General features: G+C 51.1%; 2 protein-coding genes across 3 annotated transcripts in view; one reads left to right on the top strand and one right to left on the bottom strand.

The window, feature by feature from the left end:
• Nucleotides 1-1,073: 1,073 nt before the first annotated feature.
• The window catches only part of LOC121588428 (transcriptional regulator ovo-like), a 30,139-nt gene continuing 6,935 nt past the window's right edge, over nt 1,074-24,277 (top strand). For both annotated transcript variants that reach the window (XM_041906346.1, XM_041906335.1), the window contains exons 1-2: nt 1,074-2,035; nt 22,054-24,277. The exon at nt 22,054-24,277 is cut by the window's right edge and continues 952 nt beyond it. In XM_041906346.1, coding sequence (XP_041762280.1) covers nt 1,825-2,035; nt 22,054-24,277 — 2,435 coding nt within the window. In that variant the 5' untranslated portion in view covers nt 1,074-1,824. The remainder of the gene's footprint in view (nt 2,036-22,053) is intronic.
• LOC121588432 (RYamide receptor-like) lies at nt 16,863-18,445 on the bottom strand. Its single transcript, XM_041906362.1, has one exon. It carries the CDS (start codon nt 18,400-18,402, stop codon nt 17,167-17,169), a length of 1,236 nt encoding a protein of 411 aa, XP_041762296.1. The 5' UTR covers nt 18,403-18,445; the 3' UTR covers nt 16,863-17,166.

Here is a 24,277-nt window from a genome sequence, read left to right as displayed (position 1 = left end):
GTTGTGTGCGATCCGTTGTGACATGTGCTTTTTTTCAAGTGCACACAACAGTTGACCGAAACGACGGGGCAAACAACATGTGTGGGTGTGTGTGTGTGTGTGGTTGATTAATGTTTTGCAGAACTCTGGACCACCCGGACGGGACGCTTTGCGGACGAACAGGCAGGACATCGGGGAATGTGTGTGTTTTTGGAAACAAAAAACAAACAAAAAAACAGTGCTCATCTTCCTGTGTTTGTATGCGAAAGTTTGAGTGTGTGAAAAATAGAACAAAATAAGAACAAAGAGCAGAAATTCCACAGCAACAAAAGTGCTTCTCCCATCGAAGTTGTGCGAATTGTTTTTTTTTTATATTTGGTTTTTTCAACACGTGTGTGTGTGTGCATTTGTGTGTGTCTGAAGAAGTTCCTTTCCCCCTCCGATTCCATACTTTCCTTTCTATTTTTTCAACAATAATTGCTTACCGAAAACAAAAGGAGTTTAAGGACCTTTCAGAAGAAAAAGAAGCGCTCTAAAAGCGCGTGTACCGTTGTGTGTGAGCATTGGAATTTGTGTATGTGTGTGTGTGCATGTGTCCGATTGGCAAACCAAAAACAACGCAAAAAACCCCCACAACAATCAACCCACCTTCCACCTACACCTCCACACACACACACACACAGACACGCTCCTCCGCCGCACCAATTCTGTTGGTGTGTGTATGTTGGTAGTGTGTGGTGGTGTGTGGTGCAGGAAGAGAAAGGATGCGCTGCACGGTGTGCCACACAATCAAACGCCTGTTCTTCGTTTCTTGCCTTTTTTGTTTGTTTGCCTTTTCCCTGTCTCCCTGAATGATCCCTTCCTCCCCCCCCTCCCCACCCCTCTGTTTCCCTTCCCCACCTCAACATTCAACTATCAACCGTGGGTGGAGGCGGCGGCGGCGACGGAGTACGAGCGATACTGAGTTTCTTCTCCTCCCATGTTCTTCTCTTCACAGTCTTCACAGCGCGCCCCAAGGATCCAACAACAACAGCAGCAACAGCGTGGAAATTCAAAGCAAAAAAAAAAAAACACACACACACACACATCAACCAACAATCGATCCCAAAATTCAATGTGTGTGTGTGAGTGAGTGTGTCGCGCGGGATTAGTGCTTTTCTTTTTATTTGCGTTGCGTTGCGCTAATGCTTGCGCGCTGCGCCGTGTGTCCTTCCGCGCGCGCGCACCTGTGTGTGTGAGGAAGGAAAGCAGCGCGGAAAGAGTCTCCGGAGAGGCTGCACAAGTGTGTGCGGGCTTTTCCCCACTTCCACTACACACACTCCAGCCGGTGGAGTGGAGAAGAGGGGGCATTGTATGTGTGTGTGTGTGTGTGTGAGTGTAAATGATAAAAAGCGCACCAAGCAGCCGCAACAGTGGAAAAAGATAACACACAAAAAAAAAAGCTAAAGAAAGATAATTTCCCCAACATTGTGAAAAGTTTCGGTGTGTGCGTGCGTGTGTGTGTGTATGCAGTTTTTTTAATGTGTAGTTGTTCCCCCACCATCGTCGGTGTGTTGGGAAAAATCTGGGCTACAAGGACAGAGCGCGTGTGAAGGGGTAGGCGAGCGGGCCTGCCAAGGGAACTGTTTTTTTTTTTTTGTTGCTGGTTTTTCCGGTTCTCGCCTCTCCTGTGCAGATACATTTTCCACCGAAGCAAGGGCTGCGGGAGCTCTGCTCTGGCGTGCTGGATGCGCCCCTAACCATTATCGTTTGTGTGTGAGCGAGAGAGAGAGAGAGAGAGAGAGAGAGAGAGAGAGAGAGAGAGAAAGAGAGTCGTGAGAGCAGCAGCAAGCAACAGGCAACAGCATGCCGAAGATCTTCCTGATCAAGAACCGGCTGCACCAGCAGCAGCTGCGGCTGGTGGAGGAGGCGCAGAAAAACACCCACTCCGGGCCGGGCGGCGGCGGCGGCAGCAGCGTGGTCGACGATGCGGTCGGCAGCGGCGGCGGCAGCGAGGTCGGCAGCAACGAGCCACTGTCGCTGGTGTCCCGCAAGCGCGAGCACGACGATTCGGCCGGTAAGTGTTGTCTTTTTTTTACCTTTTCCCAGTTTGTTTGGCTTTTTGAGCTATTTCATAGCATTTTTCATGAAAAGGGAAAGGGGAGGGCATTGTAAATTTAAGAAATATTACAAGAAATGCAAAAATAATCCAGAATGAGTTTGGGTCTCATGGGGTTTCGTTCCTGAAGAGTGTAAAGAACGGTGGGGCAAGAAGGTCTACTCATTAGGATTTATTCTTTTATTATGAAATTTGATTTATTTTTCCCATTTTCAATACGTATGAAAATGACTTTGGAGGACTTTGAAGGAGACTTTGTACGAAAAAATAGAAATGTTTCATTTCAAAGTATTTTTCAAATGTTCTGGTTATTCTGGCGTGGCCTTACCAGAGGCCTTGAGTCGTCTGCCAAAGCTCTTTCGTCTATTATTTAGATCGAAATGGTTGTTCCAAAAAGCATTCTCTGCAAAAAAACAAGTCCTTTTCTCTTTGAACTCATCTTCTAACGGATATTTGAATGTGTGTGTGGTTAAAATATTGCGATGGACATAATTTGATACCTAATTCTGTATGTATTCATTTTTTACATTAAAAAAAAAAAGATTTCAAAGCGAAAATATGGCCCAAACGCAATTTAAAGTATTTGCCAAGATGACGCTGGTGGTTTGATTCAAATTTCGAACGTACCGCAATCGAATGGTTCCTTCGTGCCCCGTCATCTCGTTTTTTTTTTTGGAATGGATGTTCCAATTGCTTATTGTATCGTTTTGATTTGTTTTCGAAATTCCAATAGGAATTATGAAAGCAAAAACAGTAATAGCGGGTATTTGTGTGCCACTTACTCGAAGCAACTGTTCTTCACCTTCCCACCTTCAGAACCACACCCCTTCTTTTGCTAGTGTCCGCGAGAAGGTGCCCCTCCCCCCCCGCACCTTGTGCGTTTGATGTTGTCGTTTGGCTTTTGCTTTTTTTCCGCCCCTATAAGGTCTAGCTAGAATTTCCCCTGCAAACCCCAATCCCAACTCGAACTACCGTCTCACTATCGCTTGTCTGCCCTTCGCCGGGGCTACAGAGCACAAAACAAAAACAGAAACACGCACTAAGAGGGACACAAAAAAAGCCCCCAGAGTCTAGCTCCACATCAATATATGCAACGCAGGCAGAAGCACCGTTCGTTCGCGATGAATTCGTTTAATTCCTCTAGTCTCCACACACTCACACACAAACACACCCTCCTGGATGGCGCATCTTAATCGCGACCACACAGCGTCCTCCCTCTCCTTCCGCTTCGCTCCCTGCACGTCGCTCGGCAGGAATAAATTCACGCGCTCAGGCGCCCCCTCCCCCCCTTTTTCCGCCGTCCTCGGCACTGCGACGGCGAATAAGGTTGGTGTGTGGTGCACTCGATGTTATGAAATTGTCTTCCACGGAAACAAGATGCGGGGAGGGTCATGGGAAAGGGCGTCGATGCGACCAGATCCAGAAACATATTCTTCTCTGCTCGCCGCCGCCGCCGCCTTACCGTCCGAAACTGTTCGAGAAGCCCGCTGGAGAAGATCGAAAAAAGACGCTCTGCGTGTGTGTGTGTGTGTGATCATTGAAAATTCAGCACGGAACGAAGCGCCGATAGAAGAGGGGAGGAGGGCTTGCGCGCCTATCGTTTCGATGCAATTTTAGCATAATCTGAATACACGTGGTTCAGTGTCCTCGGGCCTCTCCCGACCGACCCCCCCCCCCCTTTCCCTCTCACACGCCCTGCTCGAATTAAAGCTTCTCGAAAAATGCGCGGCACTGTGGCCGTTGCTGACTTTTGCTCTCGTTGCGCTTTTACAGGATAGAAGGGGTAAGGCAGGGGGCGAGGGGAGAGGGCATGAGGAGGCTGGAGAAGAGAAGAGATACGGAAGCGGCACCGAGGTGAAACAGGAATTGTGGAAAGTGTATTTTTGTTGTTGTTGTTGTTGCTGGTTTCTTCGTTTTGGGTCATGTAACAACCGTTGGTCAGAATTTGTATGTGTGTGTGTTTGTGTGTGTGTGATCGCCTTAAAATCGAGATGCAATTGATTTATGTATTTATTAATTTATATTAATTTATGAAATTTTACAAAAAAAAGAAAAGCAAAAAAATGCATCCCTTGCGAAGGGAAAACGGCGGAAAACAGCAGCGCCCCGAATTCATGTCATTTTCTTTACAATGTAAATGTGTGTTTTCTGTGTATGTGTGTGTGTGTGTCTTTGTGACGTTGATGTTGATGAAAAATGCATTTCCCGTCCTCGCGGATTCTCCCTTCCAATTGCGTTTGAATTGCGTTCGAAGCGCAAAGGCGCGGGACTGATCATAGACAGGGTTGTCCACTTGGCCCCCTTCTCTCCTCCTTTCTCTCTTGTTTCCCTTCGCTCGGAGCATGTCCTCAATCTCTCTCTCTCTCTCTCTCTCTCGCTCCTACTTCCCGATCACCTGCCTGCTGTGTCCTGTTGTTGCTTTTAAATTCGCTCAGTTCGGCGCTCTGTCCTGCATTTTCCTGCACCGAACATGCATTTGACTTGCACGCCGAAGCAAAGAGCAACAAAAAAAAAACACACACACACACATGCACAGCAGCCTAGTTTGGTTCATTGTGCGACGATTGCACAATCTGGTGCGTTTTTTTTTTTTGTTGAAAAATGCATTTTCGCTTTGGAATAAGAAATCTTGTTTTTGTATGCATTTTGTAACAATAGTAATGTTGCGACTCGTTGACACGACAGACATGTTTAATCCGAAACTTAACTTATGTGCAGTTTGTGTGTGTGTGTGCGTGCATTTTGTTCTGTTGGTTTAAAAAAAGCAAAAAGCAAAAAAAATGTTGAAGAGGAATTTCCATTTCAAATCGAGCGCCGCCGGTGTCGTGTTTTTTTTTTTTTTGTCGTGTGTAATGGGATGCTGCACACGCATGGGGGATGCATTTTTCTCCTTGTCGAGAGCCGGTCGAACGGTCGGACAGAAGGAGAGAGAGAGAGAGAGAGAGAGAGAAGCAGAGGCCCCGTTACAGCAGCGCTCGCAAAGATGCATGCGAAATTAGCCCGCCGCCAATGCCGTTAGATAATCCGTTTCGGCGCTGCGGTAATGCATTCTGTTTCCGCTTAAAAGCACAGGCGCGTCCCCTCGGTGCGCATCCCCGAAAAGGGAAACCGCAGTGACGGTGTGGTGTGACGCGTTCGGGGCTTTGAAATGCTTTTTTTTTATTTAATTCAATTTAAAGTCACTTTAAATAATTGGGCAAACTAATAAAGCGCAATTGGTAAGAATGAAAAAAGGGGGAAAAATCGTAAGTATGACGAATGCGGCTGTCCTTTTTTTTAAAGTGACGACATCATCCACACCTCCTCCCCCCCCCCCCCCATCGCCTGGTCTTATTTGAGGCAGCTGATTTGTATTACTTTTTTTTGTTTTTGTTCAACCCATTCGGTTTCCACTTTCGTCGCCAATTGGGTTCAAATTTCCACTTTTGCACGGCACAAACACCCCTTGTGTGTGTCTGTGTGTGTGTGTCGTGTGCAAATTTCGCCGCGTGTCAGCAAATAATTGCCCTACCAGCGACACAAAGGCAGCAGCAGGAGGTATGGTGGGCTCAGGTTCGTCGCCAGTGTTAAAGGTTTGTTCGATTTCCTTATTTTCGCGGGGGTTTTTTTTTGTTCTTTCTGGCCGTCCAATGCAAACGTTCCAATATTTCGGTCGCGCGTTTCCAATTTGATTCCCCCCCATTGCTTTGCTGGTGGTGTAGGGTCAGCTCGCATCATGCGCGTGCGTGGTGATTTGGGCGGGAGCAGAAGCGGGCTAAGAACGTTTTTCTTCCTTTCCGATGCGTTATTTGTGCGTGGTAGCGCGCGGCAACCTTTGCATAGTTGCTCGCTGGGGGTACGGATAGCGATGCGTCAGCAAAAAGTTGCACACTTTTGTGCGGAGCTGTGTTGAATTTATTTTCGCTGTTGCGTTCAACTTTTTACACCAACTTGGTGTGTGTGTATATATTTTTTAATTTCGTTATTTCTATCAATGCATGCCGTGGAAGGCTTAGTGCTGTAAGAAAAGGGGAAAAGCGTCGAAAAACAAATTTCCTTCGTTGCGTATGTGTGTATGGGTGTTGTGTTCCACTTGTGCCAGCGGTGGAAAAAGTGCCAATTCCATCAATTTTGCTTTCATTCTTTCCGTGCGCTTCTTTAAGGCTTTGACTGTTTAACCTTCGAAATCGGTTGAACATCATGTGTGTGTGTGTGTGTGTGTGTGTGTGTGTGTGTGTGTGTGTGGTGTGTGTGTGTGTGTGTGTGTGTGTGGTGTGTGTGGTGTGTGTGTGTGGTGTGTGTGTGTTGTGTGTGTGTGTGTGTGTGTGTGTGTGTGTGGTGTGTGTGTGTGTGTGTGTGTTGTGTGTGTGTGTGTGTGTGTGTGTGTGTGTGTGTGTGTGTGTGTGGTGTGTGTGTGTGTGGTGTGTGTGTGTGTGGTGTGTGTGTGTGGTGTGTGTGTGTGTGTGGTGGTGTGTGTGTGTGTGTGTGTGTGTGTGTGGTGTGTGTGTGTGTGTGTGTGTGTGTGTGTGTGTGTGTGTGGTGTGTGTTGTGTGTGTGTGTGTGTGTGTGTGTGTGGTGTGTGTGTGGTGTGTGTGTGTGTGTGTGTGTGTGTGTGGTGTGTGTGTGTGTGTGTGTGTGTGTGTGTGTGTGTGTGTGTGTGTGTGTGTGTGTGTCGTTTATTTATTTTTAATCCGCCAATTTCAGCTCTCCCTTCTTACCCACGCGCGCAGCTCACCTGCTTTGGATAATGTTCTGATCTACTTTCTCGCACACACACACACACACACACACACACACACACCAAAGAGAGACACCGAGATGTATATGCGTCGTCCACCGTCCGTTCGGTCCGTTTCGTCGCTCAGGGTCTCCTCCTTCGCCGGCGCGCGCTTACAGCTATTTTCGCTTTTTCGTGGTCGAGGTGAACCCCTTCTACGCACAGCATCTCGGCATCGGCGCGCGGCTAGACTAAGGCGACACAATGCACACACGCCAAACCGTGTGCCCCTGGCAAAATCACGCTCCCCTACCACTCCCGGGGCTTCCACTCTTAGCCCCGCTTCACGATGAATGTATTTTGCGTGCGGTGGCCCTGCCTGCTGCTTGCCGCGCTACTTGGCTTGATCTTGATCGTTTCGACGAGTGAGGGTTATTATATCATTTCCCTCACGAACTCGCCAACACACACACACACACACACACCGACACAAGTACAGGTGTAGAGAGCACCGTTGAGAATTCGCTCACAAACTCCCCCCCCCCCCTACTCACCACTACTATGCCTACCCTCCCGGTTTGCCTCGTATTACCTCTTCCTCGCTCGGTGCGCGCGTTCGTCGCTTACGCGTCGATTGAAGTCTTTCGTATTTACAGCGCGCGCGCGCGCTCGCGCCTATGAATCTCGTGCTGGCTTTGTGGCGGGGCTTTGAAGGAAGTGAAGCAGTGTCGGGGGGGAGGGGGGGGTAGGGAGGGGAGGGGGGGGGGGTAGGGAGGGGATGGGGAGGGAGTTTGTGAGGGTCGCCAACTGTCACTTGGAAGGAAGAAAGAGCCGAAAGAGTGCGACACAGTGCACAGGGGAACAGGGGGCAACAAGGCCTTGGTCTTGGCATAGATTCTGGCGCTGTGTGTGTGTGTGTGTATGTGTGTTTTTGACGGACAAAACAGTTCGGTACACTACAACAGCGCACCTTATGCACATGTGATAATTTTGTGAAGCTTTTTTTTTTTGTTGGTACGAGGAAGTGGTGGGGTGGTACGAGATGTACGGTATGTTTATTTATTCGTTAACTGTTTTTTTCTATTTTCGGGGGATTTTTTTTTTATTTTCGCGAATCTTTCGGTCGCTCCAATTCGAACTGTTCTTTTCCGTTCGTGTTGCGCTTCAAATGAAAGAATTTTAGGATTTTACTAGAGACATCGACAAAATCTCCTTTTAAAGCCTTTAATTGAATTTTAAGGTTATTAAAATACATTTTTCAGTTGACTTTTTCCCCCTCCTGCCAACCCTAGAACCAGCTCTCCATCGATCGATTAAACACATCCAACCTGTGCATCCGTGTAGCTGTGTGTATGTGTGTGTGTGTATGTGTTTGCCATGAGCGGCTGAACAGTTTTAGGTCAGGGTTAACGACTCGCTGCCGCTGTTTTTAGCGTATTCATGGTTATGTGTGTGTGTGTGTGTGTGCTGCGTTTGCTTGCGAGACAAGGACCAGCTTCCGATCCGTCCGCCAGGGGCCAGGCAGGCAGAGGGACGACATGCGCACAGTTAATCGGCAACTAAGCGGCCCTCCTTCCCTTGCTACTCTCCAGGACACTATCGACAAGTGTCTCTTAAGCGACACCTTGATAGAGGCGGCGAGAGAGAGAGAGAGAGCGAGAGAGCGAGCGGGGCGACAGATTTGCATGCGTTTGCCTTGTGGCTGGCTGGTTAGGTTAAAACTGTTTGCTTTTTCGCTTGGCCGTGGCTTGCTGGAGTGGCTTTAAGAGGGGCCCTTGTTCCTTCGACCTCCCTCTGCCCTTCCTTTTGCACTGTTTGAAGAGTGCGCCGAGAGCGGGCGGCTCGGAAACGGCGCGAACCGGTACAAAATCTGCATAATCTCATAACCAAACTGCTGGCCGAACGGGCGTAGAACTTCTCCAAAGCTTCTTACCTCTGTCGTGCGGTGCGTGTGTGTGTGTGTGTGTGTATGTGCGTGCGTGTTAGAGTAAGGAAACTCGATTGATTTATTGGCTTTGTTTGAAAAGCTTTAAAACAAGTTTCCACTTTTGTCATTTTATTGCTACTTTTTGCAGCTGTTTTTTTTATGAGTGCTTTACTTTCCTCCTAGGAAATGGGAAGCGTGATGGTCTCTCTCTCTGTCTCTCTGCGTCGCGCGCATAAATTTAGTGTAATTTGCAGTATTAAACCAAATTGTCTATGCTAATTCCATCCTCGGCGCTTTACGTTATGCGCACACCCCAGCACACAGAGATGCCGAGGGCCGAGAAAACCCGGATCGGCGAGACCGGTTCGCGACACGTCCCGCCGCCCCGTAGGAGCGGGCGGGCGGGTGGACGGTCACAGCGAGCAACAGCGTGCGCGCTCGCGCCCCGAAAATCTAGGTCAAGTTTGGTGTCCTCGCCTACGCGCCTACACTCTCGGCAGCGGCTGGCGGCCAGTGTGCGGATTTTGTGCGTGTGTGCGTGTGTGTGTGCGTGTTGCGTGCTCAACACTGTCAACAGAGCGGACTTGGCGGGCTGGCACGGCACGCGCTCGCTCGCTTCTGGTGTGCAGTGTACCGGGCGTAGTGCGAAGGGCATGCGCACACTGCAGCGACTGATGAGGAGGAAGGAAGGCTGGTAGAGAGGGTGAAAGGGTTTAATGTTTGTCACCTTCCAAGTCTGACCCACACAAACACACACACACACACACACACAGAGACACCCGCAAACGTCCGAGTGGATGTATGGAGTGCAATGAAGGAGAAGGAGGAGTCGCAACAAACGCAAAAACAAATGCAAACAAGCAAGAAAAAAAATCAGCAAGGAAGGGAACGTGTGGAAGGTTGGCGAGGATTTGTGAGTGTTTTTTTTATTAATTTGTCATCAGGGCTAGCCGGTTTGTGTGTGTGTGCGCCGTGGGATGCTCTTGAGCATCCCTCAGCTCGCGCACATCAACAGCAGGCCGCTTCTGGGTTTTTGCAAAAAAAAAACTCTTATGAAAAAAAGTGTTTAAATTTTCGAACGAGCTGCGAAGGCGTAAAGGTGCCCTGCTTTGGTACCTACACGAGCAATCTCACCCCCCAAACCGACACAGTCGAAACGGCTAATTATGCTGCAAGCAAGTGGCAAAAAGCCTATTAAAAAGTGTGATTTGTTGCATAATCGCGCCTTCCGCAAAAAAAGTGCCGTTTTGTATCCCGTTCAACCCTTTATGTCTGCTGACGGGCCTCCCTTCCCTACTCACAACAAGGTCTTTTATTGCCTCATTTAGATGCCGTAATTTTTTTTTTAATTTTTTTCGTTCGTTATTGGCTGTTTTTATATATTTGTAAATTACTATTATTATTATTATTATCATTTATATTATATTCCACTCGCGTCATCATTCCGTTAAGTGTGCACGCTTCCTCTACTGTGCTGTTTGAGGGGGTACGCCCCCCCCCCCCCCCTCCTCACGTGACGCAGTGATGGTGGAAGGGAGCCTTCGTCTTTAGGTCAAGGATTCGTTCGCCTTTAAAAAAAAATAAAGAGGCAGTTGTTGCTTAGTTAGTGGCGGCGGCTGCTGCTGCTGTGTGGCCGTGAAAACGTGAATTAATCAGAAAAGGGAGAGGAGGAGAAAGAGAGACAGAAGAGAGGGGAGACTTTGGACGATACACATTTTATGACATTTTTTGGGTTCAATTTTATTTTTACTGCCGGTTTTTTTTTTTTTTTTACTCTCGGGAGTCCCTTTGTTTGAACATTAAAATTAACGAGAGCTTGAAGTTTGTTGCAATAATGTAATTGGAACAAATCATTGTTTTTAAACACTTTCACACAGTACAACGCTTGAATGTGTTCAAGGAACCTTTGCTTGGAGCAACATATTGCTTAAATGTCATGATTATGCTAATTAATTAAATAATTAAAAGCTTTCAAAACTTTCCATTTTTCCATGACACGTTTTTCGAAACATTTTGCACAAATTCTGCTTAAACTTGCATTTGTTTTATTTAAAAAAAATTTTTTTCTGTTTCAACGGATGCCTCTCCATCCCTTTTCCATCCCGAGAAGGTTACCCTTTACACTGTCTGGTTACATAAAACTCTCCAGCAGAAGAAAGGCCGTGAACAAGAAAGATTAAAAAAACGCGCCGGAAAAGGTAAATTTAGCGTTTTACTCCATTTCGTTCTCTTTCCTTCGTTACAAAACCCCAATGGCTGACGTTTTTTTGCCGTAGAACCTTGCCGATGAGCGCGCGCCTGATCCCGCGCTGCCACCTTTGCCACCCTTTGCCTGACAGACAGACACACAACAGCTCACAACAACATTACCTTCGCAAACGAGTTGTTGCTTTTTCCGTATGCTTCTTCTCGCGTATCTTTCTCTCCTGCGTTTTGCCTTTTGGGGGGGGGGGGGGGTTGGTTTGCTTCTTCTCGCTGTGGTGGGTACCGCTTTGAAAAATGTTCCGTAACGGAAATGTTCGCTCGCGCGCTTATTATGTCGCCGGCCGAACGTATGGTAGATGAGAGAAAGAGAGAGAGAGCGAGAGAGAGCGGGGATAGGAAGAAGAAGCAAACAAATCCGCCGACCCTCACCTTCAACCACGATCGCCCTCCCCACCCACCCACCCACCAAGACGCTGTTGCGATATTTATTCACCGGGGGGGAAGAAGGCACAAAATTAAAGCACAAATGAAGAGAAAAGGAAACAAAATGTGAGAGAGAGAGACGGAGATAGGTGGGCAAGAAAAGGCAGCAAAGGAAGACGAAGGAAAAAAAGCGCACGCCGAGCCCGCTCGCAAACGGTACACCGGGGGTCTATACATCCACCCCCCCCCCCCTTCTCCCCCCCCCCTCAGCGAGGAAACCGCTCGCCATACATGAACGCTGGTTCTCCTGCGCGCGCGCGCGCTCCCCGCAAGGTCAATATCTTCTAAAAGTTTGACCTTGATAAAACCTGATTTTGCTCTCATCTTGGCGCTGGCCCTGTGTGGTGGAAGGGGCGGCGGGGGCTTACGGCGGCATTGTTGTAATGTTGTGCTGCAATGCTTGCTCGCTGTGGGGGTACATTTGTCGCTTCGGCTCTCGGTTCCCCATTGTTGCGACGCCTTTTCGCGAATCATCGCGTGTCGTGGGGGGGGGGGGGAGGAAGTTATGCTGCTATTTTGAACAAGGAAAGAAGGAGCGCGCACAGCGAGCGAAGTTTGCTTCCTGCGCGTCGTGCAGCGGTTTTATTTGTTTTCCTTTTTTTTGCGCTTTTTTTTTGTGCGAGATCCTTTGTAAATTAAAATGTAACGCTTGTGTTTAAATGCGTTTTACTCCACCACGTACGTCGTTACACCCAAAATCAATCACATCTGGGCAGAGTAAACCTGTTAAAACGGTTTGCACTTCATTTATGCAGCACTGGCAATAAACTCGCTAAACGATACTGCAATTATAAGTGCATAAAGCGCATTTTAAAACGACATAACCAAACAAACGGGCTATGGTCTAGGTGTAAAAACGCTCTGCTTTCCTCGCTTGATCGCCCGTTGAAGTCTTTTGGTGCTTTTTTGTACTCTCGCGCGCGGTACAAAGCGACCGCGCTGCTGCTGCTGCTCGTTTTATTTTATGCCCCTTTGCTTTGTTGCGTTCTGTTCGCACACTCATCCATACCGACACACACACACACACACAGACACAGACACAATTCCAGCTCTGAACGATTTTTTAGGAAGGAAAAAAAATACGAAGGATACAGAGAGAAGAAACAGGACACAAATATAACTTTTTCAGCCGTTTTTTTATCTCCTTTTCTCTCTCTTTCTCTTCCCTATCTACTCTCTTTGCTACTCTCCTTCTTCTTCGACGGAACTTATATTTTCAAGTTATGCATCTTCCCATCCCACCCCGCCCCTTCCTCCGCTGTCCGGACCAACTCCATGAGCGGGGTTTTGGTAGCGATTCCTGTTGGGCCGTTTCTTTTGCCCGTCGATTGTTTCCTTTGTCGAATCTTCTTCCTCAGCTGCGGTGCCTTCTTCTTCGCGCCGTCATCCACACACATTCACAGTGTATCGAGATTTATGCTGGTGGGAAGAAGAGAAAGAAGACTAAACCACCAGTCGCACACACACACAGGCAGTCAGCTACAAAAATAGACTCAAGGCGCGCGAAGAGGCAAAAGCACAGCACGTCAAGAATAAAGAAAAATCAGTTCTACTCAAATTGCTTCCCGCTTGATGGGTGGCGGCGTCGGCGGCAGTGGTAAGGGGTGGTAGGAGGTGTAGTCGTCCTCCGCTAGCTTTGCGCTCAATTTTCATGTGGGATACGTGTGTTCGCTGCAGAGCAGAGAGAGAAAGAGAAGGTTGTTTTTGTGCTTTTCCGAATGTGAGAACGCTTGAGAGAGAAAGAGAGAGAGAGAAGAAAAAAGAGAAAAAAGAAGCAGCACTGTTTTTCTATTTTTCTCCCCCCTTCTCACTCTTTATGCTGCTTGCTTGTTGGCGGGGCAGCTTTGGTCGGAATTAATGGGCCATGTATTTTCCTTCTATTCTGCTTCGTCCCGTGCCTCCTTCCCCCTATCTATCCACCCCTTCCCGTTGCGAGTGAGTGCTGTGTGGTATTTCTTCCTTTTTTGGTTCCTCTTGCTGTGGTAAGATTTCCTCTCCAACGCGAAGCTTTTCCTCTCCACCCGTTCACCCTGTTTGAACCTGTTTGTTGGTGTGTGTGTGTCGACGAGGGGAGAGGCAGAAGGACGGGAAGCTGAAGTTATGAGGAAGATCAGTTTTCCCGACCGGCAGACGACGCGAACCCAGGGAGGGCAAGTGGGAAGTAACAGAACGGAAGAGAACAGAAACTTCATTCCATTCCCCCCCCCCCCCACACACACTGTTTTTTTCCTCCCGGAAATGGTGTGCAGGGCGGTGGGAATGTAATGTTATATTTTCCCTTCATCTCGCCCTCTGCTCCATTGTTTGAAACACACACACACACACACACACACACACACACACACACACACACACACACACACACATCTCATACTATCTCACGCAAGCTCACCAGACTAGAAAATGTTGGCAGGAAACCTTTCGGTTCTATTCTCCTCACGTTGCTCAACTTCTGCTGTTCTTCCCTCCCAACCCAACTCCCGCTTAGGGTTCTCTTGGATCAGTTCTGGTCCGATGCAGAACAAGTCGGAAGGCGTATGTGTGCGTGTGTGTTTCTATGTGTTTCTCTAAGTCGGCTTTTGGAGAAGCGCACAGAGAAGATTCCTTCAGAAAATGTTATTTGTTTGGTTTTTAGTATGATTTTGTGAGATTTTTTTCTTCCTCGGAAAAAGGCACTGTTTTCCCCGTCCAAAAGCTACCCCCACCTATTTTTTGTACTTTTTTTTTGGTAGAAAACATTTAAAACTCGAAGTAACCTTTCATAAACATCATTTGACCGAGCGAAAACCCTTTGTACTTTGTGTGGCACTTGCGGACGGGCCACGGGGGCTCTCAGCTCGGACATTTTTCACACATCAGGAAGCGGCTCGAAAAGCTGCTCAATCGCCCCTCCCCCCCCCCCCCCTTTTCCCGCTTCCACCATCGGACCCACGATCGCGCATAATGAGCAGCAGAAGCAGACGGCAGCGGCAGCTGAATTCCGATGAGCACACAAAAGCCCCTGGGACAGTGGAGACAAGTGGGGAGGAGAGTTGTAGCGGGGATCAGAAACTAACCAAGGCACAGTTCCGCGAGCTCGTCTGCTTGCTCTGTGCTGCTGGCACAAAGGCACAGAATAAAACAAGTCCTTCGAACGGTTCTTCTACGCGCGCGAGGGTTCGTCGCTTGCCTTGTCTTCGGTGCGGAAACGAATTCGGTGCGGGCAAAGAGGGGTCTGAAAGTGACCGGCATAGTGGTGGTGGAGGAAGCCTGTCCGCGCTCGCCGTTCGTGGCTAGAATGATGAAAAGTATTGCTGTCCATCTAGAGGAAGCAGAAGAATGTAGTTTTATAACAAAGAGAGTAAGAGAGGGAGAAGGCGAGAGAGAGAGTTTCTTTTATTGATATTGAAAGGAAGAGAGAGAGAGAGGGAGTGCGATAAAGAGAGAACGGGTTTACTGTGGAGGTAAAGGTAAAGAAGGGGGGGGGGTGACAGTTCTCCTTTCTTGATGCAGGTTTTCTATCTGTTTCTTTCCTTCCATTCCCAATCCATGGGCCCGATCATCATCATGATTACACACACACACACACACACACACACTCACAGAAGAGTGCGATGAAAAAAAAAAGCTCACACACAAAACGGCGATCACGCGATCAATGCGCAGGTTCGTCGCTTTACTTTTTAAGGGTTGATTTTTGTGTTTTTCTTTTTGAGTAACTAAAAAAAGCGTTATGGGGAGGGGGGATGGCGAGCAGAAAGCAAGGCGAACCAATACGGAACACACAGAACGCAACAGTGCCGGGGCGAAAATTAAAGTATGAAGTCTTTAAACGAAAGACTTCAAGCCGCGAACCACATCCGCCGCCGCAACAAAAGTCCGTCAGGCGACGAACCCGTGTCGAACCTTTTTTTCTTTCTTTCCTCTCGCTTTTCCTTCGGCGCCTGCGTTCGGCATTGCAGAACAAACGGAACAGAGGGAGACGGCAATCGAGAGAGCGAGAGCATGAGAGACAGTTTGAGACGAACGGATCTCGCGTGGATACAGTTAGCTCGATCGCGCCCGGTGCGTTTGACGCGGGCGCGCGCACTCGCTCGCGGGACCTGATCGTTGTTTGCTACATGGTGTGATGGCCATGTGTGTGTGTGAGCGTTAGCTATGCTTCGTTGAATACCGGTTCTCTTTTTCTCCACCAGCACACCGGCGGCATCACAGCAGGGCACAGGCACCGTTGGGATGGCGCGCACCGTATGTGTGTGTTGTGACTGCTGTTGCTTAGCGTTCGTTCTCGTTCGTTCTCCCCTTCCCCCTGCGCAACCATTGCCCCCAGGTAGTGGGGTGCTGCTGTTGCTGTTGCTGTTGTTTGTAGTCGGTCGTGTAAAACCGTAGCATAATAGAGGACTGGAAGCAGCACGCAAAGCGAAGGGGGGGGGGGGGGAAGGTGTTGCGTTCTTGTACGTGGGGGGAGCTATGCTGAAAAGAAGAGAAGGGAAGGGAGGGGAGCGGATAACCTGTACCTTGAGCGGCGGGCAGTGTAATGAGCTGTTCTCTCGGGCGGTTTTGAATCATCGCTGCTGCTGCTGCTGGTTGGCTCGAAGCGGAACAAAATAATACAACGCACTACGAGAACGTGTACACAGCATCATGGGGGCACGGTGCAGCCTGAGCATTAGAAGTGGAAAAACAAAAGGTGGCGCGCTGGAGAGGGTCTGGGGAGGGGAGCAGCGCTGTTGTCTCATCGTTATTGCTGTTATGGCAGTGGAAAATTCTTGCACCTCCTCTTCTAATGGGCCCCACCGAGGGAAGCGGTAGGAAGGCGCGAAGGAAGCGGAGGATAATAATCTAAGCAATTTCATCTGGCCGCTGGGCAAGGGTGCAGTGGGGGGGTTGTAGAAGCGGGATTGAAGAAGAAACAGAAAAGAACAGGGCAGCGTAAGGGCCTTCGCCAGAACTGGACTTTCTTGGTTGGAATGGTGGAGAGAAGGGAGGGATGGTTATATGGGGTCCGTTCTTTTTCTAGCTGCCGGAAATGACGGCAGCAAGCGAGGAGGGCTCATCATCATCATCATCATCATCATCAGCCACCGTCATCATCTGCTGTCTCGAATCCGAAAGGAAGTACACCCGAGGGGCTTTAATGAGCTGGGAAGAGGAAGCAATGGGGAAGGGACAGAATGGGTTTACAGCACTGCGCGAAAGGTTGTTGATCTTTCCCTTCCCAACTACGAGGGGGGGGGGGATAAGTTTGAAGAAAAGAAGAAGAAAAACCACGGGAAGATCGAGCACACCAGAGAGAAAGGTGGTCCGTCCACACACTCACTTGACCGAAACCGGACTTTCTTGCACCGAGGAGGGGAGTTCTTATTTGATTCTGCATTAAATTGTTTTTTTTTTTTTTTAATAGAATCGCTCATCGCTAAACGTAGTAGAAGAACGCGCATTTTAGTTTCTAAATGAATGCCACATTCGTACTAATGTTCTCTCACGCAATGCAACACGCAATGCAGCAAAATAAAAGCGACAATTAGAAGCCTCACTGTCGCACAGCACGAATGGCGTAATCGGTAGGACGGCGGTGCAAGAACAGAGCGCGCTGTCTTTCGAGCCTTGAACGGAGTATGACTTTTAATCAGCTTAAAATTGGTTTTGTGATTCTACTAAGAGTTTTTATTTACTACTCCTCACTACTTCTTTCACATTCGTAATAACAAGACACTCAAAAACGGATACTTTTCAAATGATAAAGAAGGGGGAATTGTTGTATTGAATCACTCACTACTACAGCCAACCAAAAAAACCCTATAAATGCTCCTCTTCCGTCACGGACTCAATCTTTCTGCTGTGGGTCGTCGTCAGCTCGACGTTCTCTGCTGGTGCTGCTGCTGCACAACACCTTTCTCCTCCTCCAACCGGCAACCGTTCGCTGCTGACCGTCATGCTGGCCCGGTGACGCAGGCAGCAGCAGCAGGCATTGGTGGGGCGTCTTCCTCTGCACGCCACCACCCGCATCAGCGGGCGCAGCAGCAGCGCCCGAAAGCCGGCCCGAAACTTTGCGTTCATGTAGCAGTAGATGAGCGGATTCAGGCAGCAGTGCGACATGGCGAGCCAGTGGCAGGCGAACCACAGGTACGGCAGCGGCGCCCAGCTCGGGTCGTCCAGCGGGGCGAGCAGCAGCGCGTTGAACGGCAGCCAGCAGACGACGAACGCGGCGACCACGGCGAGCGTCATCTGGACGGTGCGCCGGCGGGCCCGGCGGAACTGGCGCCCCGAGGTGGAGGACGGCGGCACCAGGCTGGAGCGGTTGGTGCTGCGGGCCCAGACGCGCCACCCGATGCAGGCGTACGTGTACACGAGCGTCGCGAGCGGCAGCGCGAACTGCGCCAGCGTAAGCGTCAGCGAGTAGGCCCGGTCGGCGGTCGCATCGGGCCACACCTCGGTACAGACGGCCTGGCCGCAGTGGGCATGCCAGGCGCTCGGCTGCACCAGCGCGGAGTGCAGCGGGATGGGCAGCGCGGTAGCGGCCGCACCCACCCACACCAGCCCGATGAGCAGCAGGGCTACGGGGCGGCGTGGCGGCCGTCGGCGGGACCGCAGCGGCCACATGATCGCCCGGTACCGGTCGGCGCTGAGCGCCACGAGCGTGTAGGCGGACACGAGCACCGACACGGCCTGGAAGTAGTTGACCGTCTGGCAGAGGGCCGCCCCGAACGGCCAGTACTGCAGCACGAACAGCGACACGGACGAGAACGGCACGCAGAACAGCGTCATGAGCAGGTCGCCGAGCGCCAGGTTGGCGAGGAACAGGTTGGTGACGGTGCGCATCCGCGGCTGGCTGGCGACGATCGCCAGCACGGAACAGTTGCCCACGAGCGAGGCGGCAAGGATGGCGGTGTACGCCAGCCACACGACCACCTGGAACCGGGCGCTCGCGATTCCTTCCGGGATGATGGTGGACGCACCGTCGCAGATCAGAATTTCGTCGTCTGCCGCGGATGATGATTCGTTCCGTGGCGCGTGTTCGGCGGAGAAATTCATGGCACACTCACACACACCGTGCCCCAGTCGAACCTGGGACGAACGACGAACACGACTGGCCGCGGTTCGGCCGTCGCTTTCCCAAGCAGCGAGACAAATCTTCTCACTCGCTTGTTTTTGTCGCCGGCCTTGGCACCGGTGGGCTAATTGCTGTCGCGATGCGCGCAAGGTGCTAGTTGGCGCGCTGTTAGAATGCCCCTTCCGCCCTGGCCGATGGGTGGGGGGGGGGCATTAGTCAAAGGCACTGTAGAAGAAAAATATCAACTACCCTGTGCACCACAAACAACTAAAATATGTGTACAAACTACGAAACCCGAACTAATAACGTTGATTTGATGCGCGCATTGCATAACTTTAGGCGGGTAGTGAAACGGTGCGTCACAGGGAACGGATTTTTGTGCTGTTGAGATCACACCATCGTAAAACGCAATGAATGGGGATTGGGAACAAACAACACCTCCCCCCCCCTCCCCCTTCCACCACCCCTTTTTATAACACCCTTTTCTTTTGTAGTGCCTGTCAAGCTGTGTGTGTGATTATGTGACGCCATTTTAAATGGTATTCTACTACCACCAACCTCCTCCCTCCCACTCCCCCTCACCCTATTTATCGTTCCGATTTTTCGCGGCGAACTTGCAACCGGGTGCAACGAACTGTAAATGATGTGTGAGAGTATTCGCATTCAACTGGGGATGGGGGGTGGAGGTGGTGAGTGGGAGGGAGGGGAGGATTTAAAGCATTTCTATTAAAGGGACGCGACCGATTCTTTAGTTATGGTAATGTTTAATTTTGAAAGAAAAAAACACACACACACACCTGTACGTGTTAATGTTTGTGCATGCATGTGTGTATGTGTGTTTGTGAGTATACTTTTTTCCAACAGGGAAAGCGAATCAAACAGGTTGATTAGATTGTGAAAATGTTAGTTTATGCATCAATGTAAGGTTGTCGATTTATTTTAGTTTTTTTTTTGATGACGCACACATAGGAAAAAACGCACTGGCCACGCTTATTTAGCACCCCAGAACGGGTAGAAACAAGGGGGCAGAGGTGGGGGAGGGGAGAAAAGATACATTGTTTCATTGATGAGCTTTGCGGAAGGGTTTTTTTCTTCTTCGTCTTCTTCTATTGTCCCTCCGACCCATTGCTGTTTAACGCGCTTTAAATATTCTGCGCACAAGCACGGCTGGATTACCTTTTTTGTGCTTCGTGCGTGCGTGTGTGTGTGCGCAATGGTACCAGCTAGCAGACAGTAGTCTGCTGCTTGCCAGATTTGCATTAGAATATGAATGGAAGAGGTTCGTTTGAATCGTTTTTTGTTTGCTTTCTTTCTTCTTGTGTCATTCGTTTTTGTTTTGCTCATCGCGCCCCCTCTCCACCATCGCCGTAATGTTCCAGCGTTCAATAATTCCTTCTTCCGTTTTGAGTGTTGCGCTAGAATGTGTGTGTGTGTGTGTGTGTGTGTGTGTGTTTTTAAATGAATAAAAAAAACTTTTCCCCACCCACATAAACTCGAAGCAACAAAAAGCGTTTCCCATTAAAATGGTGCGTGATGGTGGACGACGACGTGTTTGGTGTATGTCATCATTGTCACCTGTTGATGTATGCTAATCACACACACACACACATCCAAAAAAATGGGTATACACACGTCACATACTGCACCGGAAACTAGACCCTCACAAGAGACACGCAACAAACGGGCTCAAACGCTAAGGCGTCGCTTTTCCAGCGTTAGTGATAGAGGGTGAAAAGTGTTCAAAACCCCCCCAAACAACCACTGGCTGTGTGGCAGTGGCACCGAATATTGCAGCAGGAAAACGTGACCATGCCCCGCCCGAAGACACTGTACCGAATTGTGTTTCCATTTTCGGGTGGAAATCGATCGGGCATCGTTCATTCCACCGGTAAGGACACGTGGCAAATATGCAAAACAGATACGCTGTCTCACATCACAAGCTTTCGGCACACCCAGCGCGAGCGACGAGCGAAGCTTCATGCCGAGATTCGTTCAAGTTGGAAAACGACGGCGACGACATTCCCGAAGGACATTCGATGCAAATTCCGATTGGATTTCGAGCGGATTCGCTCCACCCCGAAAAAGCGCACCAAGCCGCGCGAACGTCACGTTTCTGCGCCCGAAGATTCCCGCGGAATATTCCATTCCAACTCCTCCCGGGCCCTCCCAGTTGGGCGAACGAAATGAAAAGCGAAATCGTTGTCGGTTCGGGCGGTTGCGCGCAAGATTTCTGAGGGAATCTTTCGATTCTCGACCATTCCTCCTCCCACGCACGCGCGGGAAGGACACGTGAGTCACGCGCCGGGGGAAGAAGTGTCGTCATCCCCCGCACTTATTATGCGCCCCCTCCCCCCCTCCCGGCGAACAGAGTGTTTGCGCAGTCCGAAACATAACATTTCGAATGCAATTATTCCGGCCAGGAATTTGTTCACCGTGGTGTGTTGCCTTTTTTGGTTTTTTGTTGTTTTTTTTCGGTGCTGCCCCTCCCCCTCATTCGTGGGTAATCTTAATTCGTCTATTCCTGTATGTGTTTTTTTTTCACACAAGCTTACTGGTTTTTGAAAGAGAGAGAGAGAGCGAGAAAGAGTTTGTGAAGTTCTATTCGCGCCCCAGAGAGGTCATGCCTTGGGGAATGCGCGAAGGTTAAGGGGGGTATTTTTGGCCCGCAACCTTTGCATGTGACACGAACTTTTGAACCCTTGTTGTGTGTTTTGTTGTTGTTGTTGTTGCATTGCGAGACACTCAGTGCTTGAAGCCGAAACGCTAGAAAAGAAAATATACAAACAACGCTACTCCTGGCGGCGGGTCCCAACCGCCCAACCGTGTGTGGGACCAGCGGGGTACCCCGGCGCACGTTTTGCACAGGGTGTGAAATGTGAGAGGAATGGGAGATCTTATTTTTTGTTGTTTGCGTCCCTGTGGTGTAGAAGAAAGCAAAACAAAGTGAAGGGGAAAACACCTACTAGACAAATGATTCTTCGTCGCCCGTTCTGGTTTGTTTTGGTACGGTTTTTTTTCTTCTTCCTTTTGTTGGGAATTGTTTTTGTGAAAAGTTCTATTAATTAAGGTAGGCAAGACGGTAAAAAAATCCTGGCAAACTGGTTAAAATACAAACCCAACAGGATAAAATTCTCGAATACTGCTTCGTTGACCGTTCTTAAGCGCCTGACAGTATGCAATATGCTTGTTGAATGCATTTGGGACTGACAATTATAGGATTTTTGAGGGGTTTCTAATAGTTTTGGGACAATTTCTCGACTCTTTCTTATAGGAAATGAACTTCATAAGTTGGAAATTGGAATTCCTATTGTATTTGTCCAACAAGGGTGCCAGAGAGTCCAATTCCTATTGCATTAAGTTCATTTCAAGTAAGAAAGAATCGATAAAGTGTCACACAGCGATGACAACTCCTCCAAAATCCTATAACACACAAACAAGAAAACCTGTTTAAAGATGATTCTATCTATTTGAGTGGAAAAACGTGTTTGTGACTTGTAAATCCCTCAAGTTTGGAGGTGGCTCTAGCATTATTGCATGAAATGATTGCTTTTAACATTATTTATTATATATTTTAACTCTCATCAACAACAACTAATCGAAAACTTCTTCTATTCCCTCTCTCTCCCGCACAGAGCACGACATATTCAGCGAAGAGAACCGTCTCAGCCCACCGTGCCGGAAGCGGGCGGCCTCCCCATCGCTGTCCATCTTTGCCAGTGCGGAGCGGCACGAGGCTGGCGGCAACGCGGCAAACGCCGCCAACAGCTTCCCCGCCGGTGCCGGGTCGGCCTACAGCAGCACTGCCGGCGGCGGTGCCAGCAGTCTCGCGGCGTACCACCGAAACGCAGCGTTCAGCCTTTACCACAGCGGTCTCACTGCCAAAGAATCGTCCATCAACAACACCGCCGCCAGCCACCACCATCAGCCGCGGCTTTTCATCGGCGGCGGCGGTGGTGGTCGGCGCCCTCAGCCACTGCCGCCCCGTCCGGCGGCGGCGGCGGCGGCCTTCGAGAAGAGCAAGGAGGAAGACGCGACCAGTGGCGACGAGCGGCCGGCAACGCAACGGGCAGTGCCGTTGGTGAGTCAGCGCAAGCAGCAGCAGCCGCCAGCACCAGCCTCATCACCGGTGGCACCCACCTCACCGTGCACAGTCCCACCAACACCAACGCCTCCACCGCCACCGCCAGCAACCGAGCAGAAGGATGCACGGCCGCCCACGCCACCACCGCCAGCGGCACCGCCCGTCGCACCACCAGCGACGGCGGCGGTCGTGCCCAAACGGCGGCCAGCAATCGTGAGCTCCTCCTCGTCCTCCACCACTACCACCGGCACGTGTCTGCGGGTAACCGAGGGGCCGGCACCGTACATCGGCCCCCGTCATGGCCACGTGCTGACGAACGCGGAACGGAAGGTGTACCCACCGACGCCGCCACCACTGCCGCCCACCAACACTACCCCCGCGGTCGACTCAAAGTCGGCGGCAGAGGACGAGGATGACGAAGAGGAGAAGGAGGAGAAGGAGCAGCAGCAACAGGTCTCGGTGGCACGGGAGGGAGCGAGTGACAGCAAGAAGAAGGAGTCGTCGGGCAAGGTAATTGTGCGCGACGAACCCGTTCCAACCATTCCGGGCGGCGAGCAGTACCAGCGCCGGCTGCGACTACCCTCCCCGACACCGCCCCCGCCCAAGGAGCGCGTCCCATCGCCGGCGGTCGTGCGCTGCTCGGTCATCCAGCGAACGCCAGCGGTGCGCAAGAGCCAGCCGGCGGAGGAGCTCCCAGCAGTGCCGGCGGCGCAGCAGCAACCACCGCCGCACCAACACCACCATCATCACCATCACCAACCACCACCACCACCCACGCAGCTGGACGACAGTCCGCGGGCGGTCGATCTGAAGGTGCGCCCGGTGGTGGTGCTGACGGTGGAGCCGGAGCAGGAGCAGCCGATCGACTACCACATCGGTCCGAAGCGCTCGGCAAGCGAGAAGGAGCGGGGCGAGGAGCGGGACGAGGAGCGCGACGAGCGGCCGGGCGGGCGGCGCGAGCGGGCGGCAGCCGTCGTCCTGCACAACCATCTGCCACCCTACCATCGGGGTGGGGGCGGTGCGTCGGCGGCTCGAGCCGCGGCGGCGGCCGCCGTCATCAGCGGCATCATGCAGGGAGCGGCCGGGCACGGTCGCTCCTCGAACGGGGGCGGCGGCAGCGGGGGAGCAGGCGGCGGTGGCCAATCGGGCGGCGGTTCCAATGGAGGCGGCGCGGGTACGGGTGGAGGAGGCGGCGGCGGCGGCGGAATCAACTTTTCCGGCGGCGGCGGCGGCGGAGGCGGTGGCGCCCTGGGCGCTGGCGGAGCGGGCGGCGGAATGGGCGGCCGGGATGGTCGCTCGAACTACGGCCCGAACAGTCCACCGACCGGGTCGCTGCCACCGTTCTACGAGAGCCTGAAGGGGGGCGGCGCCAGCGGCGGCCTGAACGGGTACAACGCGAACGGCGGCTTCCTGACGAACAGTGCGGCCAGCTACCAGCAGCTGCTGAGCTCGCTCGAGTGCGACGGGCAGGATATGGGCGGGACGGGCGGTGGCGCCGGACTGGGCGGAGGCGTCATTCTCGGGCTCGGGTCCGGCTTTACGTACGGCAGCGCGACGGACGGCAGTGGCAACGGAGGCGGCAACGGTCAGCCCGGCAGCGTCGTCAACGGGACGTCGGCGGTGGCGGCGGCTGCCGCCGTCATGAGCAAGCACTGCTCGCTGATGCTGCACAACCACTTCGGGCTGGCGCTGAAGGACGAGGTCGACCTCGGGTACGACGCGAAGGTCGACCCGACGCTGCTGTACGCGAGCGCCACCGGCGATGGAGGCGCGGG

Source organism: Anopheles merus, chromosome X (assembly GCF_017562075.2).
Source record: "Anopheles merus strain MAF chromosome X, AmerM5.1, whole genome shotgun sequence".
NCBI lineage: Eukaryota > Metazoa > Arthropoda > Insecta > Diptera > Culicidae > Anopheles > Anopheles merus.
This window is presented reverse-complemented; position numbering and strand designations above follow the sequence as displayed.